Here is a 19487-nt window from a genome sequence, read left to right on the forward strand (position 1 = left end):
TATTTATGACCATTCCCTTTCCTTCTAACTTTTCTTTCTCTTCGTTCACAACTTCTTGCTTCCCGACTTCAAGAAAATTGCTAATATAATGTGAACACCAACTCGTGAGCTTTGTGGACCCTTGGACTGGGCCGCGTGCCAGCTATCTGACATTTAGTTTCCCCCCCAAGGGGCAGTTTTGTAAAGCTGCTGCCTGCAGAGAAACTGCCAGCTTGGCGTTCGGCAGAACTTGTAGTATGTCAGATTCATGACATGAACTGTCACTATTTTAACAAGGTAAACGAAAAACCCCCTGACTGCTAAAGAAAGAAATCATAATGATTATTTACTGCATCTACAACATCTGTAGAACAAACAGTAATAGCCATAATACAACAGCACCTGTCCATGACCGAAAGGCAGGGAAGCTGTAAGTAATCTAATGATGCCTTGGGTAAGCAGATCTCTGGGTCACTACATCTATAACGACCCGCTGGGTTAGTAGGTTTTGGAGATGTTTAAATAACTGGCAAATTTTGAAAGAAGGATGGTGAAAAGAATGACTAAAAAAATAAATAAAATTAAATTTATGACATAATTATTAAATAATACATTTGTGCTCTTCAAGTTAACCCCTACTATTCCATAAATGTGAAATACACATAGTAATGTGTAATTCTTGAAGTGAATTAGAAAAGTGGGCTACTAAGTCAATACTGAATGTGGGTAGCAGTGAGAATCCGTGCCTATACCTTGTATTATAATACTATGTAAAGAAAAAAACCAGCACACGCTATTTTGCTTTCCCTTTTATCAGAGATGAGCCTAGGCTTATTGCAGCATTCCCAGAGGGGACACACACTAACACATATGCCCATACACACACACACTCACTCTCTCACCGTCTCATTCCCTATTCCTCTCCTTCTCCCAACCTCTCCTCTTCTTCATCTTCTCTCTCACACCATGTTAGTGTGCCCCTGTCTTTTAATGCAGTTTAGAGAAAACAGCTAATGAGAGTTGCAGGGAAAAAGTGATAGGGTGGAAATCAAAATGAATTCATAATTAAATGCAGGGCCATTGTTAACGCACAGTAAAAGCGTGTGCAAGCACCAGAAAGAAAACTGTGAGTGAGGTAAGGGATGGTCGTGGAAGGGAATGTTTATGAAGGAATGTATAAGTATGTTTGTGTGTTATCATGTTTTTGTAAGGGTTTGTGTGCATGAATGTGTAAGAATGTGAATATGTTAGTGTGTGTGAGGATGAATATGTGTGTAAGCATGAATGTGTATGTGTGTGTATATATGTATGTGAGCATGTAAGTGTGTGCTGAGAAGAAGTATGTGTATGTTAGTGTAAATTACCCCCCTGGGCCAGAAGGTGCCAGAGGCGCTGGCTGGGTGGGATGAAAGATCTCCCCTCACCAGCTCTCTCTCTCTGCAGAGGCAGGCAGGCAGCCTCTCAAACTTCCCACACATTTGGGGAAGCGTGTCGGGAGTCAAGTGACCTCCGGGCACTCAGACTCCAACGAGCGCAGGGGGAGCTGGACTGAGAGGACACCAGTGTGGGTGCAATCTGGGTGCTGGCTAAATCCTGTGGATGCAATCAGGGCAAATCCTTTGTGTAATCTGGGTGCCGGGGCAAATCCTGTGGGTGCAATCTGAGACAAATCCTGTGGGTGCAATCTAAGTGCTGGGGCATGTCTTATGTGTGCAATCTGGGTGACGGGGCTGGCCTTTGGGCTGTGTGACTTGTGATCTATGCCTGTAATTTAGGACCTTCATGCATTTTTCATTTGATCTATACCTTCAATGCTGAGTCTGCATGTGTTATTTGATCTATACTCAAAGTACATTGGGGAGAGAAAGAGAGGTGTGGTACAGTGAAGGAGGGGACAAAGGTGCTCTGAGGGCGATGATGGGGGGGTGGTCACATCTAAGGCAGGCCCTGATCACGACTCGCATGTTCAGGTCACTATGTGATCGGCATATATTGTGCTCTTCCTCGCCCTGTGTATTTGACGTGAAGACGTACCACGCGGTTTCAAATTAGGGTCAGAAGGAGGTGAGGGGGCCAAGCAAATGCTTGTGCAGGGTCCAATTAATATTTAAGATTCAATGGGAATTCAAGGCATGAGGACTAAATAGGAAATCCAGATATTTCTATATTAAAACTAATAGCAGTCCCTTTTATAATGTGGAGTAATAAAACGAATAACATCTAAGTTGTAAAATATTTCTACTATGTGATCATCCTTATAAGAGATATAAGCTGAAAAAGTCAAAATATACAGTTTGCGATATTTTTACACATTTTTCTTTTACTGAGAATTGACTAAGACTTTGAATGTGTTCTGTACTCACCAGATGTCTACCTTCTCAGAAACTGGCTCATTACGTATAACCTCTGGGGCCATCCAGGCCACCGTACCCGCAAAAGACATCTTGGTGCTTTTGTCACTCAACTCCTTGGAGGTGCCAAAGTCTGATATTTTCACCAAATCATCATATGTGATTAACATGCTGCAAAAGAAATGAGATTATATATGAGGTATGTAGGTTGCTATAGGTATCCAAAGCCTTTAGTGTTGTCGGTGGCAGCAGCCACGCTGGCTCTGCATGCTGGAGGGCAACATAATTTATTATGTGCGTTTGTATGATGTAAATATACTATATCATTTTAGCTTTACTAAAACAGGCCAAACACGCAAAATAGTACATAGGATGCTGAATTTACCTAATCCAAGATGGAACGAATCCCAGGAGCCAGGCTCTATCTGGCTATCTGGCACACCGGGCAAATGCCCACTCCTTGTGCTCATCCATACTGCCACTCCAGCAGGAGATTATGAACATACAAATGTAATGTATGGCCGTTCATATCCAGCCATCGGCTGCACATACATAATTAGATGGCCACTGGCCTTAAAGTGCCAGGGCTGCCTTGTTATACAGGTTTGAATGCATCATTTTATGCTTTCTTAAAAAAATGTGAAACTGGGTCATAATTTTCTGTGGAATCATACTTACTTGGGTGATTTGAGGTCACGGTGGATAATTTTGTGCAGGTGCAGGTAATTCATTCCACCTGCAATGCCCATGGACCAATCTACAAGTAAGGATGGGGTGACTTTCCTTCCTGCCCGTAGAACTTCATACAGTTGACCCTGAGCACAGAACTCCATTAAGATGCAGTAGCAGGGGGCTTGTGTGCACACACCCCTGCCAGACAAAAAAAAAAGAGGACAAAATTAAAAATACATAGTCCCATAGTCCCTGTAGTAACCTTTAACACATCTGCTGGGAAACTGTATCTACCACTGTCTCTGTTAAGTAAAACTTCCTTATGTTACAGCTAAGCCTCTGACCGTCTACTTTTAGACTGTGACCTCTTGTTCTTAAGTTTCTCATCCTTTCAAATAAGCTTCCCTCCTGTACTTTGTTAAATACCTTTAAGTATGTAAATGTTTCTATTGCATATGAAGATCCCTTAGCCTTTCTTACCATTTTTGTAGCTCTCCTCTGAACTCTCTCCAATGTGTCAATATTCTAATGGAGATGGGGTCTCCACAATATTCAAGATGGGGTCTGACCAGAGATCTGTAAAGTGGCAGAACCACCTCCCTCTGCCTGCTACTAATGCCTCTTACTTTACAACCCAGCACCTCTGATGCTGTATTGCATTTATTGCACACATAATGGATATTACATGGTATGACATGTAGTAGTTGTTTCGTGTATGCAGTATACTAAATATCATTTCATTCAGAAGAAAGTTTTAGTTAAATAGAATGATCATAATTGTTTAACATAGCGGTATCAATCATTTAGTCTGAATGCAAATGATGACCATCGTGGCCTTACGTTGGGAATTCAATAGAAAGGTCAGCTTACTTGAAGGTGATGATATTGGGATGCTTCAGTTTCCGAAGGTGTTTGATATCGGTCTCTTTAATGTCTCTCACTTTTTTCACAGCCACTTCTTCACCATGAAACTTTCCCAGGAATACAGCTCCTTGTGCTCCACTACCCACCCACTGCAGGTCCTGGATCTCCTCAAATGGGACCTCCCAAGACTCTATACCATGGAAAAGAACATCTAATAAACAAACATTGATCAAGAAGTCAGATACAGCGGTATGCCACACAAACACTTAATGCATCACTTTTTTCCTTGTCTTTACCATGCACTGCATAATATTATTTTATTGATAAATGTGCTTCATAGGAGCTACAAGTTCCAACCGGTTTAACCAGTTAATATATAACATTTATCCCATATTAATAGCACTTATATGCAGTAACATGTATGTACAAATAGTACATCTTATAAAGTAGTTACACTAGCTTTAAAGGAGCTTTAAAGGAGTCAACAGCCTCAAACACTAATAGGAGCCACCTCTGGCTTTTTTATTCTGCTCTGGGTTCCTCTACTTTTGCCATTACCGTAAGGTATGCCCTCATAAGTTTACCATCTCACCCACCTTCATGTTGCTTGTGTTCAGTGGAATATGTTTTTCCGATCATTGCCCAAACCGGTTTTAGGCAACCAAACAGCCCACCGAGGAATCCAACTCCTGCTTGACACTGCACACGTCCATCTCCTAGTGCCCGACATGGCCTGTCATCTCCTGGACCACCTGCAGCACCTCCACCGCCCCGATCTTCTGGCTCTTGTGGGTCTTGAGGCACACTGTGAGTGAGTGGGGTTGAAGGATCTTCATTGGGAGTTGAAACTCCTTCAGTCCGAACCATATCACGCAAAACACATTGTGTAGGTGTCAGCTCTTGTTCAGGGGTGCAACCTGGTGGGGTATCAGGGTCTAGGCGTCGAATTGGGCCATCAGACAGAAGACTGGCGAAGGAAGGCGAGGGAGTGCGTGTGTCATGCAGACAAGCCATTGTAGATTTAAGCACAGGGGCCCTTCTACTGTTCCAAAGTTAGTTCTGTAAAAAATGAATAATATGATTTTAAATGGTTATTTAACCCCTTAATGAAAAAGCCCATACATGTACGGGCTCAAAATGCATTGTTTTCAATGGGTTTAGGGGCCGCTCATTGTCTTTAAGGGGTTAATGTACATTTTAACTTCTACATAAAAAAGCACATTGCATTGTTTTTCTTACAGTATTAGAAAGTGATCTTACCCTAAGTGTCCTTTAATGACCCAAAAGTCCAGATGTAGCCAAACCTATTTATACCCTTAAATAACCCCACATACAAAAGTGAGAGCATAGAATAGGGCAGTAAAGCCCTCGCTCTGTATCTTCATCACGTAGCGATGCCTGGCTCCTCAAACTAATCCTTACAACGCATTAAGAGTGTTACTGGAGCATCAGCCACGTTAAATCCCTTGTTACAGGAGGAAAGCAGTTAAACGTCTCCAGCGCAGGGTCAGCGAGGACACGGGGAGAATTCTGCGGGCGCTGTCCGTGGTGCTGAAACACTCACTACCCATTACACCAGCCATGGCGGTGCGAGAGGGACTGGATAAGAAAAAGAACCCAGACCGGGGGAGAAACCAGGAAAATAAATGAATTTTGTTGCTTGAAAGGGTCAACACATTGAATCCCCCCCCCCTCTATAAAATAAGTGTAACAATGAGCTAAAACATCTGAACTGTATACAAACAAGAACAATCAAGATGATCATCACTCCATGTGTTACATAATCCATATTCACGGTTTCTTTAGTTCAGGTGTGAATTTTTATCTTGATATAAACATACTTACTACACGCATGTGCACACTTGGTCATGCAAGTGATATGTGAGTCTATGGCGACGTTACTGAAAGGGTTAAGTAAAAAAAAAAGTATCAGTCATTTGGACACCGTAAGTTTGTAGATTGCACAGAATTTCCCCAAAAAATTAGCCTTTGCCTCCCGTGGATGTGCTGCTACCGGCTGCAACAGCACCGACGCCAGCATTCCCCGCCGGCAGGCAACTCACTGAGGGACCCCGCGCCTGGGACGCTGCATTTACTACACTTCTCCGCGATTCAGAGATGAAAATTCGGAAAGAAGCATGATCTAATCAATAACGGAACTAATAACGGTATGCATGATGTCTAGAAGAATTTTAGCCACAAATGAAGAGGCAATCCAACCCCTGCATCATATCTACGGGAATCCACGGCTTCTGTTACATTCAGCTATGTATCTTTATGTATACCATATACAGCTTACGCTATGTACACTAAGTCATCATATGCGCCTGTTATTATTATATAGGGGTGAGCCCTGCAGCCACTACATGTGGCAAATGATTTTAAGATATATACAATTACTACACACTGTGCATGCATATTTATATATATATATATATATCCTGGATGTATGAAGTACTGTATGCAGCCCATCTGCTCTGGACACATAATGTACATTAAACCCAAATTTGAAGCATCTTGGAAAGCAATTGTAGAACTTGTCTGGAGTCATTAGAATTGGTATTAATTACTACAATCCGTTATAATGCGAGCAGCCAGACCACACATAAACAAAAACATGACAGCGCTGTCTGCACTGCACAGCGGAGCGTGAACACGCAGGATTCGGTGTGCGCTCATCTCCCACGGGCCAACAATGTAGGTCAGGAGCTGTCACTGCTCTTGGCCCAACAGCTGACATTCCATTAAGCCAAACACATACAGATAAGAGTACTCCCTTCATCACAAATACACACTTCACTACCCTGCAACAGAGACTCAGCATTAACCTGTACACAACATTATTGTGAGTGTGTAACTACACGGGCATCACACACATCAACACAACACTGAATCAATACACTGAATTATATCCGCACACGCTACATGCTGCCATTCAATAGGAACACAGCACCCTATACATTACACACTCTGCAAATACATGGGGAGATAATACCGTCCACATACAATTGCTCAGAGCATCACATATACACTAACATCACATCATACATATATATATATATATATATATATATATATATACAGCGAGTCCTTTACACTGCATCATATAGCCTGCCTTCAATTCACAAACACTTTCACTAATGTACACACAATACCCCACTACTATACCACCACTACACACACACATATATATATATATACATATACACACATCCATCCATATATATATATATATTTATATATATATATACACGCACACACACATATACATATAAACACACACAAAATCCTTACTGTAAACATATAAACCTCATTCTATAAACTCACACATCGGTGACACCTGAAGCACGGGATGAGGTAACCATGATGTAATAACCCACACTGAGCGGTATACAGGAGTGTACAGCACCGAGCACATGCCTCATCCGATCCAGCCCTGCAACCAGTCTAATAGTAACCGAATTCAGCCAATAAGCCCGGAGCCGGGTACCTACCGGTCCAACTGTGCGCTCTCTGCTCCGAGTACCGGTCTCCTGCCCCCTCCGGCTCCGAGTGCCGGTCTCCTGTCCCCTCCGGCTCCGAGTGCCGGTCTCCTGCTCCCTTCGGCTCCGAGGGCCGGTCTCCTGCCCCCTCCGGCTCCGAGTGCCGGTCTCCTGCCCCCTCCGGCTCCGAGTGCCGGTCTCCTGCCCCCTCCGGCTCCGAGTGCCGGTCTCCTGCTCCGAGTGCCCGGCTCCTGCCCCCCTCCGGCTCCGAGTGCCGGTCTCCTGCTCCGAGTGCCCGCCTCCTCCACAATCACCCTCCTCTCCTCCAGCACCTTTAATGCTCTTACAGGCTACTCCTGCTGCCAATTGTGCCAAACCCCAGCCCGTGCGCCCCTGCTGTGTCTCTACTACTCCGTGCGGGTATTTGTCCTGCCCTCTCCCGCAGCGCACGTGCTCCGCTACTCTATTAGTTTATTATCCCCGATCCCCTCTATACTCCGCACCGCTCTGTATACCACAGCCCGCGGCACCCCCTCTCTCCCGACCGCCTCAGTCCGCCCCGTGTGCCTCCCCCCCCGACACAACACCTACCCCGCGTTTCTCTGCATACTACCGGACATGTCTTTCCTGGAAAGTATCCCGAGCACCGCCCCCCCCATCACTGTCCTATAATCCCCTCTATCCAGACTGTTCTGTACCGGATACCCCTTTACCTCAGTACTACTCCCCTATACGCTCCATCTATACACATACTGTACTCCCCTACAGCTCCTATACACACCACGTGACTGTCCTATACCCCTCTGCCAGTCAGTGTCTGTGTCCTGCGTGTCTGTCTCTTGTACAGCGCTCTCGGTGCTGTCTGTCTCGTGTGTCTGTGCGTCCGGGTACAGCGCTCTCAGTGCTGTCTGTCTCGTGTATCTCTGTATTTGGGTACAGCGCTCTCGGTGCTGTCTGTCTCATGTATCTGTGTGTCCGGGTACAGCGCTCTCGGTGCTGTCTGTCTCGTGTATCTCTGTATTTGGGTACAGCGCTCTCAGTGCTGTCTGTCTCGTGTATCTGTGCGTCCGGGTACAGCGCTCTCAGTGCTGTCTGTCTCGTGTGTCTGTGCGTCCGGGTACAGCGCTCTCAGTGCTGTCTGTCTCGTGTATCTCTGTATTTGGGTACAGCGCTCTCGGTGCTGTCTGTCTCATGTATCAGTGTGTTCGGGTACAGCGCTCTCAGTGCTGTCTGTCTCATGTATCTGTGTGTCCGGGTACAGCGCTCTCGGTGCTGTCTGTCTCGTGTATCTCTGTATTTGGGTACAGCGCTCTTGGTGCTGTCTGTCTCATGTATCAGTGTGTTCGGGTACAGCGCTCTCGGTGCTGTCTGTCTCATGTATCAGTGTGTTCGGGTACAGCGCTCTCCGTGCTGTCTGTCTCATGTATCAGTGTGTTCGGGTACAGCGCTCTTGGTGCTGTCTGTCTCATGTATCAGTGTGTTCGGGTACAGCGCTCTCGGTGCTGTCTGTCTCATGTATCAGTGTGTTCGGGTACAGCGCTCTCGGTGCTGTCTGTCTCATGTATCAGTGTGTTCGGGTACAGCGCTCTCGGTGCTGTCTGTCTCGTGTATCTGTGCGTCCCGGTACAGCGCTCTCAGTGCTGTCTGTCTCGTGTATCTCTGTATTTGGGTACAGCGCTCTCGGTGCTGTCTGTCTCATGTATCAGTGTGTTCGGGTACAGCGCTCTCAGTGCTGTCTGTCTCATGTATCTGTGTGTCCGGGTACAGCGCTCTCGGTGCTGTCTGTCTCGTGTATCTCTGTATTTGGGTACAGCGCTCTTGGTGCTGTCTGTCTCATGTATCAGTGTGTTCGGGTACAGCGCTCTCGGTGCTGTCTGTCTCATGTATCAGTGTGTTCGGGTACAGCGCTCTCCGTGCTGTCTGTCTCATGTATCAGTGTGTTCGGGTACAGCGCTCTCGGTGCTGTCTGTCTCATGTATCAGTGTGTTCGGGTACAGCGCTCTCGGTGCTGTCTGTCTCATGTATCAGTGTGTTCGGGTACAGCGCTCTCGGTGCTGTCTGTCTCATGTATCTGTGCGTCCGGGTACAGCGCTCTCGGTGCTGTCTGTCTCGTGTATCTGTGCGTCCCGGTACAGCGCTCTCGGTGCTGTCTGTCTCATGTATCAGTGTGTTCGGGTACAGCGCTCTCGGTGCTGTCTGTCTCATGTATCAGTGTGTTCGGGTACAGCGCTCTCGGTGCTGTCTGTCTCGTGTATCTGTGCGTCCCGGTACAGCGCTCTCGGTGCTGTCTGTCTCATGTATCAGTGTGTTCGGGTACAGCGCTCTCGGTGCTGTCTGTCTCATGTATCAGTGTGTTCGGGTACAGCGCTCTCGGTGCTGTCTGTCTCATGTATCAGTGTGTTCGGGTACAGCGCTCTCGGTGCTGTCTGTCTCATGTATCAGTGTGTTCGGGTACAGCGCTCTCGGTGCTGTCTGTCTCATGTATCAGTGTGTTCGGGTACAGCGCTCTCGGTGCTGTCTGTCTCATGTATCAGTGTGTTCGGGTACAGCGCTCTCGGTGCTGTCTGTCTCATGTATCAGTGTGTTCGGGTACAGCGCTCTCGGTGCTGTCTGTCTCATGTATCAGTGTGTTCGGGTACAGCGCTCTCGGTGCTGTCTGTCTCATGTATCAGTGTGTTCGGGTACAGCGCTCTCGGTGCTGTCTGTCTCATGTATCAGTGTGTTCGGGTACAGCGCTCTCGGTGCTGTCTGTCTCATGTATCAGTGTGTTCGGGTACAGCGCTCTCGGTGCTGTCTGTCTCATGTATCAGTGTGTTCGGGTACAGCGCTCTCGGTGCTGTCTGTCTCATGTATCAGTGTGTTCGGGTACAGCGCTCTCGGTGCTGTCTGTCTCATGTATCAGTGTGTTCGGGTACAGCGCTCTCGGTGCTGTCTGTCTCATGTATCAGTGTGTTCGGGTACAGCGCTCTCGGTGCTGTCTGTCTCATGTATCAGTGTGTTCGGGTACAGCGCTCTCGGTGCTGTCTGTCTCATGTATCAGTGTGTTCGGGTACAGCGCTCTCGGTGCTGTCTGTCTCATGTATCAGTGTGTTCGGGTACAGCGCTCTCGGTGCTGTCTGTCTCATGTATCAGTGTGTTCGGGTACAGCGCTCTCGGTGCTGTCTGTCTCATGTATCAGTGTGTTCGGGTACAGCGCTCTCGGTGCTGTCTGTCTCATGTATCAGTGTGTTCGGGTACAGCGCTCTCGGTGCTGTCTGTCTCATGTATCAGTGTGTTCGGGTACAGCGCTCTCGGTGCTGTCTGTCTCATGTATCAGTGTGTTCGGGTACAGCGCTCTCGGTGCTGTCTGTCTCATGTATCAGTGTGTTCGGGTACAGCGCTCTCGGTGCTGTCTGTCTCATGTATCAGTGTGTTCGGGTACAGCGCTCTCCGTGCTGTCTGTCTCATGTATCAGTGTGTTCGGGTACAGCGCTCTTGGTGCTGTCTGTCTCATGTATCAGTGTGTTCGGGTACAGCGCTCTCGGTGCTGTCTGTCTCATGTATCAGTGTGTTCGGGTACAGCGCTCTCGGTGCTGTCTGTCTCATGTATCTGTGCGTCCGGGTACAGCGCTCTCGGTGCTGTCTGTCTCATGTATCAGTGTGTTCGGGTACAGCGCTCTCGGTGCTGTCTGTCTCATGTATCAGTGTGTTCGGGTACAGCGCTCTCGGTGCTGTCTGTCTCATGTATCAGTGTGTTCGGGTACAGCGCTCTCGGTGCTGTCTGTCTCATGTATCAGTGTGTTCGGGTACAGCGCTCTCGGTGCTGTCTGTCTCATGTATCAGTGTGTTCGGGTACAGCGCTCTCGGTGCTGTCTGTCTCATGTATCAGTGTGTTCGGGTACAGCGCTCTCGGTGCTGTCTGTCTCATGTATCAGTGTGTTCGGGTACAGCGCTCTCGGTGCTGTCTGTCTCATGTCTACATGCCTCACCTATAGTTATCTGTATGGTCCTGCTTTCTAATCTGCACTCTCTGGTTCTATTATGTATGCTATATATCCCCATCTCTGTGAGCCGCCGGTCCCATATAGCTCTGAACCCCGTATAACGCTGTCACCCCTGTCCTGAAAGCATTCTCTAGAATCTCTCTAGAATGTCTGCACGTCTCTTTCTCATATTTCCCTCAGTGTCGTGTCCTCGTTACTCTCCTCTTCTCATTGTTGTGTATTAGAGCGCTGTGTCCCGGGGCGGTGTGTATTGAATAGCGTTCTACTCTCCATCCTATCTAAGGTTACATCTCTATGCTCAGCGCTGATCCACCACATAGCGCCCCAGGCAATAAGTCTCCCCACACTTAATGTTTTTTATTACATGTAGAATGTGAGTACGCATCTCTTGTGCATTTCTCCCATGCATTGTGAAGCCATCCTTTGCACCCATCAGGTACCAGATCGGCTTGTGAATATTGGTGGCGTTTTCTATCGTGACTTATTGCCCCCCCCTGGACCGCAAGCAATGCCGGTGCCTGGCACTGATCAGCTCTGTCTACACTATAGTCCTATATACATACAAACAAGTTATATGCGCTTCTGCCTATTTATGCTGTTTTCACGTCTTCTGTACATATCTTTATTCTTTTACCCCGTCTCCTCGTGTCGTCCCTTTCCTATGTATCCATCTTTAGGGATTCTCCTGGGGATAGATTTGCAGGACAAAGAACTCAAACACATGGCTGGCTTTCCATGAGCACACCCCAGATCATCAGCATGGACGTACGGAGAGCCAACAACAGGCTTTGTGATGGACAGTTGATTAAATACCCCTCATTACGCACGCTGCTTCCACAAGGCTTTCTGGAACACCGTTACCTACCCTTCTTATCTACACCTAGATCCCTTTACACTGATTGTTTCACCCCGAACGATAACAGAAAATTGCATCATTTTTATTAAAGCCTGAGGTGTAGAAAAAATATCAATACAGAAGGTGAAGTGGAGACAAAAATCTATCTGCACCCCTCTGACATCATCCTACAACACTGATAAGGAGGGGGAGAGACATGGGTGGTTAAAGAGGTGGAGAGAGGCGGTAACAGGAATAGAAGATGTGGAGAGAGGAGGAGGAGAAATGAGCCGAAGCCATAGAAAAGAGAGAAGGATGGTAAGATGGGAGGGAGAAGACGGGGGTGCGGAGACAAGAGAGGGAGGACATGCTTGTGGGAATACAAGGTGGGGACGTGGCAGGAGAAGAAAGGGTGTAAAGTGGTACAGGAAAAGGAGACATAGGATGGAGATTGGGAAACTGAACAGTCAGGTGCCGTTTATATACAATAATAGGACAGAGAACATTTGGTAGGCATGGATCAGGTCTTAGGAAATCCGAGGTCTGCAACATCAGGCTGCTTAAATGCTAAGGACTGCAAACCAGGGATAGGCAAAGTGTCCAAAAACATCAGTGTCCATGGCAAGGTTTGTGGTCCATAAAACATCATTACATTTTCAACCACAGATCCCAGTAAATGTCCATCATGAGCACTGGTGGTGTCTACCTTTGCTACAGACTCCCATCAAGAAGAGTTCGCCTTCGAACATTGAGATGTAATTACACTGGAGAGCCAGAATGCGAGGACACAGAAGTGACAGGTTTCTGGGATTCTTGGTTCTGTTTATGAATGGACAAGTTAAGGATCACAGAAAAGTTTGAAATTAGTGTTCTGTAGTATTTCCCATAGCTGCATAAAAGTTCTCAATCTCACGTCAATGATTAGTTCTGTGCATTCATTGTGCCAGGTGTCCATCCATTATAGAACTTTCCTTAGTTTGACTTTAGACACCTCGTTCGGTCTGATCTTGAGTACTAGATTAAATTATATTTAAATGAATTAAATTCGTTTAAACCCTCTCACCCTTGTTGCTTCAAGGTCAGCCTGTAACTTGAGTGAAGAAGGAACTATATGGAGCAGGAAAAACCCCGTACCTTAGTAATAATGTATTTAATAGCCCACAGCTCAGTTAAACATTTATGTGTGATAAAAAAAATCTTACGGTTCACTTGACATCTTAATAAGCTATTGAAGTACCTGCCTTTAGTTTAAAAAGCTGATAAATGAACTCTAAGGGATGGATTCACAAGACCCAACGGTTCAGAAGACTTGACCCCGTTTTGTATAACACAAAAACGGCATGACACCAAAAATACCCTAAATCCTTGAATCGGAAGACAAAGCTCCATTGTGGCCCGCAAAGCAATGTTCCACGTATAGAAGCAGAATGCTGGTTATTTCTTGGAATGCAGTCAAGCAGGGAACACCAGTAATTGACCAGGTCCTGGTGTATGAGAAGATCCATTTTGGGCACATTTCTTGTAAGTGTGTATAGTTGTTCATTAGTAACTATACTAATATTTATTAGTGTAACAGTAACGATTATTAGACGTTAGCAAATGATCAGTAACAGAAGAGCAGAACACTTAGGGACATTAAGGTGCACTGCATGAAAACCATGAGCTGCTGGCGGGGGGTACGGCTGGGCTGGGAGGACTACTGAAGAGGCCATCCGGAGCTTCTCTAGGGAAGATTATCATTAATGATGACCCTGTTGATCACATGGCCATTAGGCAGCTGTGATAATGTGGGCAATGTGGGGAGCTATCAGGGGGCCGCTACATTGTAAGGGTATCCTGGACTGTAGTTAGAACCCTGAATGATTTCAGCGCAGGGCACAGAGTAAAAGTCCACTCAGGGTGCATTTTAGATATCATCGCTTCAGGTATTTACTAATGGTATATAACATCTGTATAATCTGTGTGGTTTACTGTACACAATCAGTTAAATCGCAACACCCCATATGTGAGAATATATCAATATCTGAATTACATTCCAGCTGAAAATCACCTCCAAAGGGTAAGAATTCCAGGTGGGCAATTTTATGCAAAGTAAAAGTAACGCGGTCACAGCGGCACAATACCCATTAAATGTGTTCACAAAACCAGCATCGCAAGCAAATTAATTTTATTTTGCCTGTAGGGCTGAATTCTATTCCGGAAGCATGAAAATACACTTGTGAGCTGTCTGATATGGCAAGTTCTAAAGTTGTCATGGTGATCGAGCAGGTCCTTAACTACTGAATGAACTGAACATGAGAAAAATGGCGTTTGTGAACATGATTATAATATAACAACACACCACCCTGTCTCCTTTGGTGCCGTACAAGCCAAGTAATAACCAGAGTTGCGCACAAAGAATTCTCAAAAATCTGACTTTAAAAAACACTTTGAGAGTGTTCTCAAAAGTGCGTTCAAGAACGGAGCAACACCTTCTCGCTGATGTGGAAAAAATATAATCTAGGCATAAGCGCCCCTTTACAATAAATAAAATAACACAATTCAGCACTGAATTCAAATACGGTTGTAGTTCTCAAATGTGACAGTTCATCTTATTTATTTATTTTATTATTATTTATAAACATAGAAAAAACATAAAACATACAATACACAATCATACAACGGAACAAAAAAAAACATACTGTACAGGCTGCTTATCAATCTTCATTAAGATTATTTCATGAATTATATCAGAGCCGGGTAGGAAAATATTGTTGAATGATAGTATTACTGTAAGTGTATTAGTTCACTAGGGGAGAGTAAGACAGTTTAAGATCTCCCTGCTGAGTAGTCCTTGTGTCCCGTCTCTTCCGCGCTCGCTCTCCCTGGTTTATTCTTTAATTATGTTCATCCCTCCCTGCTGTTCCCATTCAATCCGTTCCCTTTCCATGTTCAGCCACCTGTCACTGGCCTTATTTAAATTGCTCTCCCTACCAATCCTTTGATCTCGGCTACCCTGCTGACCTTGTTTAATCGGGTCTGTCTGGAGATCGCTTAATTGCGAATCAACATAATAGATTGTATTCCTAAAGAGACACGCAGGCATAATATACATAGTGGTAGTGAGTATCTGACGGTGTGTGCCATACGCAAGCTCCATCCCCTATGGGACACGCCGTCTCCTGCGCTTGTTTCCTGGAGGTCACATGATTACCTAAAAGCAAGCGCAGGGAGGTATTATGGGATAGTGCACGCTGCGGCGTTGCCAAGGCGACGCATCCTAGCAGCAGTGCATGAAGTCAGATCTAAAGATAGATCTGACAGCATGGAGACAGCGTGTTATATGGCACGCGTGTGTATAAGCCTTTTTATGTGTGTGGCAGCACTATTGCGGTGGTCTTTTTAATACAATCTAACACCGTTTCAACGTTTGTTCTCTGGATTTACAGCTGTTACTTTTATGTATCAGATTCCTTTTATATAAAGACGGCGTGCCGTTCTGTTACTCTGTCTCAATCTCATTGTTAGTAAATAGAAGTCAGTAACAGAAAACAGAACTCATTGCAAATGATTTATAATAAATGCGCCTGTACAGGTTTTCTGCCACCTGTTAAATGTGAGTTTCAGTATATTAGATGATATATTAGGTGATATATCAGGTGTTCATTCTAACTATTATGCTGCATGAGTCAATTACTTTTCATACGTTTATATACTGTAGGGTTAGATAAATGAAGAAGATTCAAAATGAACAAAACTTCAGGCCCGGAGTGGCCACCTGCCACACCAGACAAAGACCTACAAAGCTATGGCAGATCATGGCATAAAAACATTGCGTTGTGACCACATCATCACAAATCAAGCGTAAATATTCAGAGGGAGGCCTTTAAATGTCATAAAATGAACATTTTGGATGTGTCATCATCTTTAATGTATATGAAATTTTAAAATGCTTATAAGGTAACTACAGTGTGCCGACCAAGTGGTCAACAGTAGTACAGGGGTCGCAAGGGCGTGTGTGTGTGAATTTATGTGTAAGTGGGGTGAGATGGAGTGGGTGTTAGTGAGTATGAGTAAGTGTGTGTAATTTGTGTGCCACAGTGTATGTTGGAAGGGGGGGGCAATGGGCGAAGAAGGGACAGACAAGTTGTTTGGGGGCAATGATGGCACATACCAGCTGTTAGTGGGGGCCCGGGGCAATTTCTGGTTTTTTGTTTAGGCTTCTGTTTATATGCCTATTCTTCAACATCACACCAGGAAAGTTCTAATAGATGCAGATCTTAAATGGTCATTTATTAAGTTCTTTACATGTTAGCCTGGGTTCTTTTGCGACCTCCTAGATCAGGGTCAGCAGTTGATGCTCTGGCGAGTCCTGTTCCAAGTTTTCTCATTGTGGTTCACTGGAGTCCAAGAGCCTTATAAATGCCTTTGTAACCCTTTAGCCGACTTCACTTTGTATTTCATTGATGTTTGGCTCAACAGGGCTGGCAGTAATTATGCCTGGCTGTGTCTGGTGAAACGGAACCCAATTAAATTTGGTTAATTGGGTGATTTAGTAACTAAGGGGGAAATTACTTTTTCACATAGGGCCAGGTAGGGGTTGGATGGCTTTTTTCCTTCTATACATAAAATCATCATATAAAAACTGCATTTTGTGGTTACTCTGATTATCTTTGATGATTTGAAACATTTATGTATGACAAATAAGCAAAAATAGAAGAAATCAAGAAAGGGGCACAGGAGACCTATCTTCACATTGTCTGCTGTAGAGATGTATGAGTAAGCTGTACGACTGGCAAGCTCACTAGGTCTAGAATTGAATCAGAGTAACAACAGACATGACAGAGGCTTATGACAGAGAGGCACATGGTTGATCAGGATGTGCCCTCGTTGGCTAATGGTATCAGTGGAATATGTCACATGAATGTAGATATCAAGCGATTCCTAGAATATGTTATTTTTGAAATCAGAAGAAATCAGCTCAGTAAGGTGTCCAAAGATACTGTGTTACCTTTCTCTAAGTGCAACAACTGAAGGAATACATTATCTTTATATCTCCAAAAGAACTTTCACACAATGAGAATTCCCCCACAGATAACAAACATGGAAACAAGCACATGAGATAAGGGGACGCCATGTATGAAGACTGGGAGAATTGGTATTGAGGGAAAAGCAACTTTTATTCTTGTGTTTGAGGGGCGCAGTACAGAGACATTTTTCTATTTGTCTATCAGTATACTTGGAAATTAACCCCTTAATGACAAAGCCTATACATGTACGGGCTCAAAATGCATTGTTTTCAATGGGTTTAGGGACCGCCCATCGTCCTTAAGGGGTTAAGAAATATGGAGTGGGCAAAAACAAATGACTAATGCCCCCCAATAGTCTTTCTGCTATTACAGTATCATAGATGGAACCCCAAAACCAATTTTTGGTTTTCCATAGTTTCAAAGTAATTATGACATAGGTATGTGAATAAATCATTGGCCACAACACATTGAAGTACCTTTGAGTAATAATGGCTATCCACGCATGTTATTTCTTAGACAGGACAGGTCTTGGCATCATGGCTCATTACTATCCCTCTACAGAATACCAAGCATGTTATTAGAGAAGTCAACCTACAAACCTAGAGTGGTTTCATGATTTCAGATAGCAAGGTGACACAAACTGGATACTACTGTATTGGTCACAGAAAAGATGGTCCAATGAAGTTTGCCTTTTGGTGGACCAGCATTCATAGCATAAGATGTAGAATTTATAAGCTTTTTAGACCTCAAAGTAGATCTGTGACTTGAAGGGTTAAGACATCTATGGATGTCCATACGCTTCATATTCTTACATACACTATATAACAAAATAGAAAAATTAACAAATCTTACTTTTTGACTGTTTTATAGTTAATGTTTTTGTGTAACGTGAGCGTTGTGTCATTCAATGGGTTACATTATTGCTATTTTGTTACAATTTGCAGTGTGAATTTTAACAAAAGACAATTTAACAAATTAAACTGCAGTAATTATCTGCAGACTAAAAATCGACTTCGACGTGATCACTAACGTATTTTATTTCTATACATCTTCTCAGAGGGTTAATGTTACTGGGTGCCTTCTTCTGCATTTAGGCTGGCTGTCAGCACACTGAAGCCCTGCAAATTTCCCCCTACTCATAAAGCAACCAATCGCCTACCAGAGCAAGCCGACTCGCACCAATCACAGGATGATGACGGGTAAACAACCTATTCTCCCATGGTCTGATTGGTGGGCACAGGGGGGTGCTGCCTGCTGATTGGAAGAAGGGAAACATGGGACAGGTGTTGCTGGGAGATGTTGGGAGGCAGAGAGATATCTGTTCTGTTAGAAAAGAATGCAACTTTGTATAAAGGCGGAAAAACTTCCCATAGGTTAATGGCCGTCTCTGACTCTATGATCCAATGTTCTGTCTGTGCATGTGACTCTTTCAGAAGCTGGAGTGTCTTGATCCTGTTTGCAGGTATTTTGCTAATATACCTTATTTTTTACAAGTAATAACCACAAAATCACAAGAACGAGCTCCACATTGATTACTCCTAAAAGTCTAATTTCAACATGCAAATTTGTAATGAATTTCATTGAAAAACTACAAAGATCTACACGTATAGTGATAGTACGCATAATAATAGTATATTATGTACCACATCTGTACATGTGAGTCCCCAATGCCGACTTCCTAATCTCTTTATGTTGTATCCCGCGTGTTACTGTCCCACATGCACAGCTCCGTTTCTACACCTTATTCTTGATCGTTACATCCCATCAGACTGCAGTACTGAATTCTGCCCCACAACATCCAATGCTGTCCAATGACATCGCCATGCAAACTGCTGCCCTGTCTCCTACAGCCTCTGTGGACTTGGGTGTGAGCATTAACTCTTACCTCTCGAATGTTGCTGAGGCATTCAACTTTCCAACAAAAGTGATAGCAAGAGCTGTCCCGTTTATATTCTCTCCAGAGCTGCTGGGTGAGAACCAACGAGACCAGCAAAATAATACAGAACTGCCAGGCTTTCTCGATATTTGATATGCAGAGAATTCCTTAATTGATACAGCTTTCAAATACAGTCTGCAGTCCCATTGCTAATAAAGACACTTACTGTTACTAACGCCTTTACGGCTAAAGACTGCAACAAATATGGCTTCTTACACCAATAATATTATCAACTTTTCCCAGTAGCTCGTATAGAACCTGTGTCTAGTCAGAATGAATTGTTTTTTCCACACTTACAACTACAATTATAACAAAGTTAGCCAAGACAATTATTTGCAAGAACTCACAAGGAGCAAGCATCAGTCTACATGGTAAC

The 19487-nt window shown here is 44.6% G+C and overlaps 1 protein-coding gene across 1 annotated transcript in view; it reads right to left on the bottom strand.

Moving 5' to 3' along the window:
• The window catches only part of LOC149286576 (mitogen-activated protein kinase kinase kinase 12-like), a 20594-nt gene extending 15714 nt beyond the window's left edge, over window positions 1-4880 (bottom strand). Inside the window, exons 1-4 of the mRNA XM_089493992.1 lie at window positions 4463-4880; window positions 3873-4056; window positions 3009-3200; window positions 2343-2501 (exon numbers count right to left, since the gene is read on the bottom strand). Coding sequence (XP_089350118.1) covers window positions 2343-2501; window positions 3009-3200; window positions 3873-4056; window positions 4463-4880 — 953 coding nt within the window. The remainder of the gene's footprint in view (window positions 1-2342; window positions 2502-3008; window positions 3201-3872; window positions 4057-4462) is intronic.
• Window positions 4881-19487: the final 14607 nt, after the last annotated feature.

Source organism: Sceloporus occidentalis, unplaced genomic scaffold, assembly GCF_023333645.1.
Source record: "Sceloporus occidentalis isolate IW3139 unplaced genomic scaffold, rSceOcc1.0.p SCAF_68, whole genome shotgun sequence".
In the NCBI taxonomy this organism is placed as follows: domain Eukaryota; kingdom Metazoa; phylum Chordata; class Lepidosauria; order Squamata; family Phrynosomatidae; genus Sceloporus; species Sceloporus occidentalis.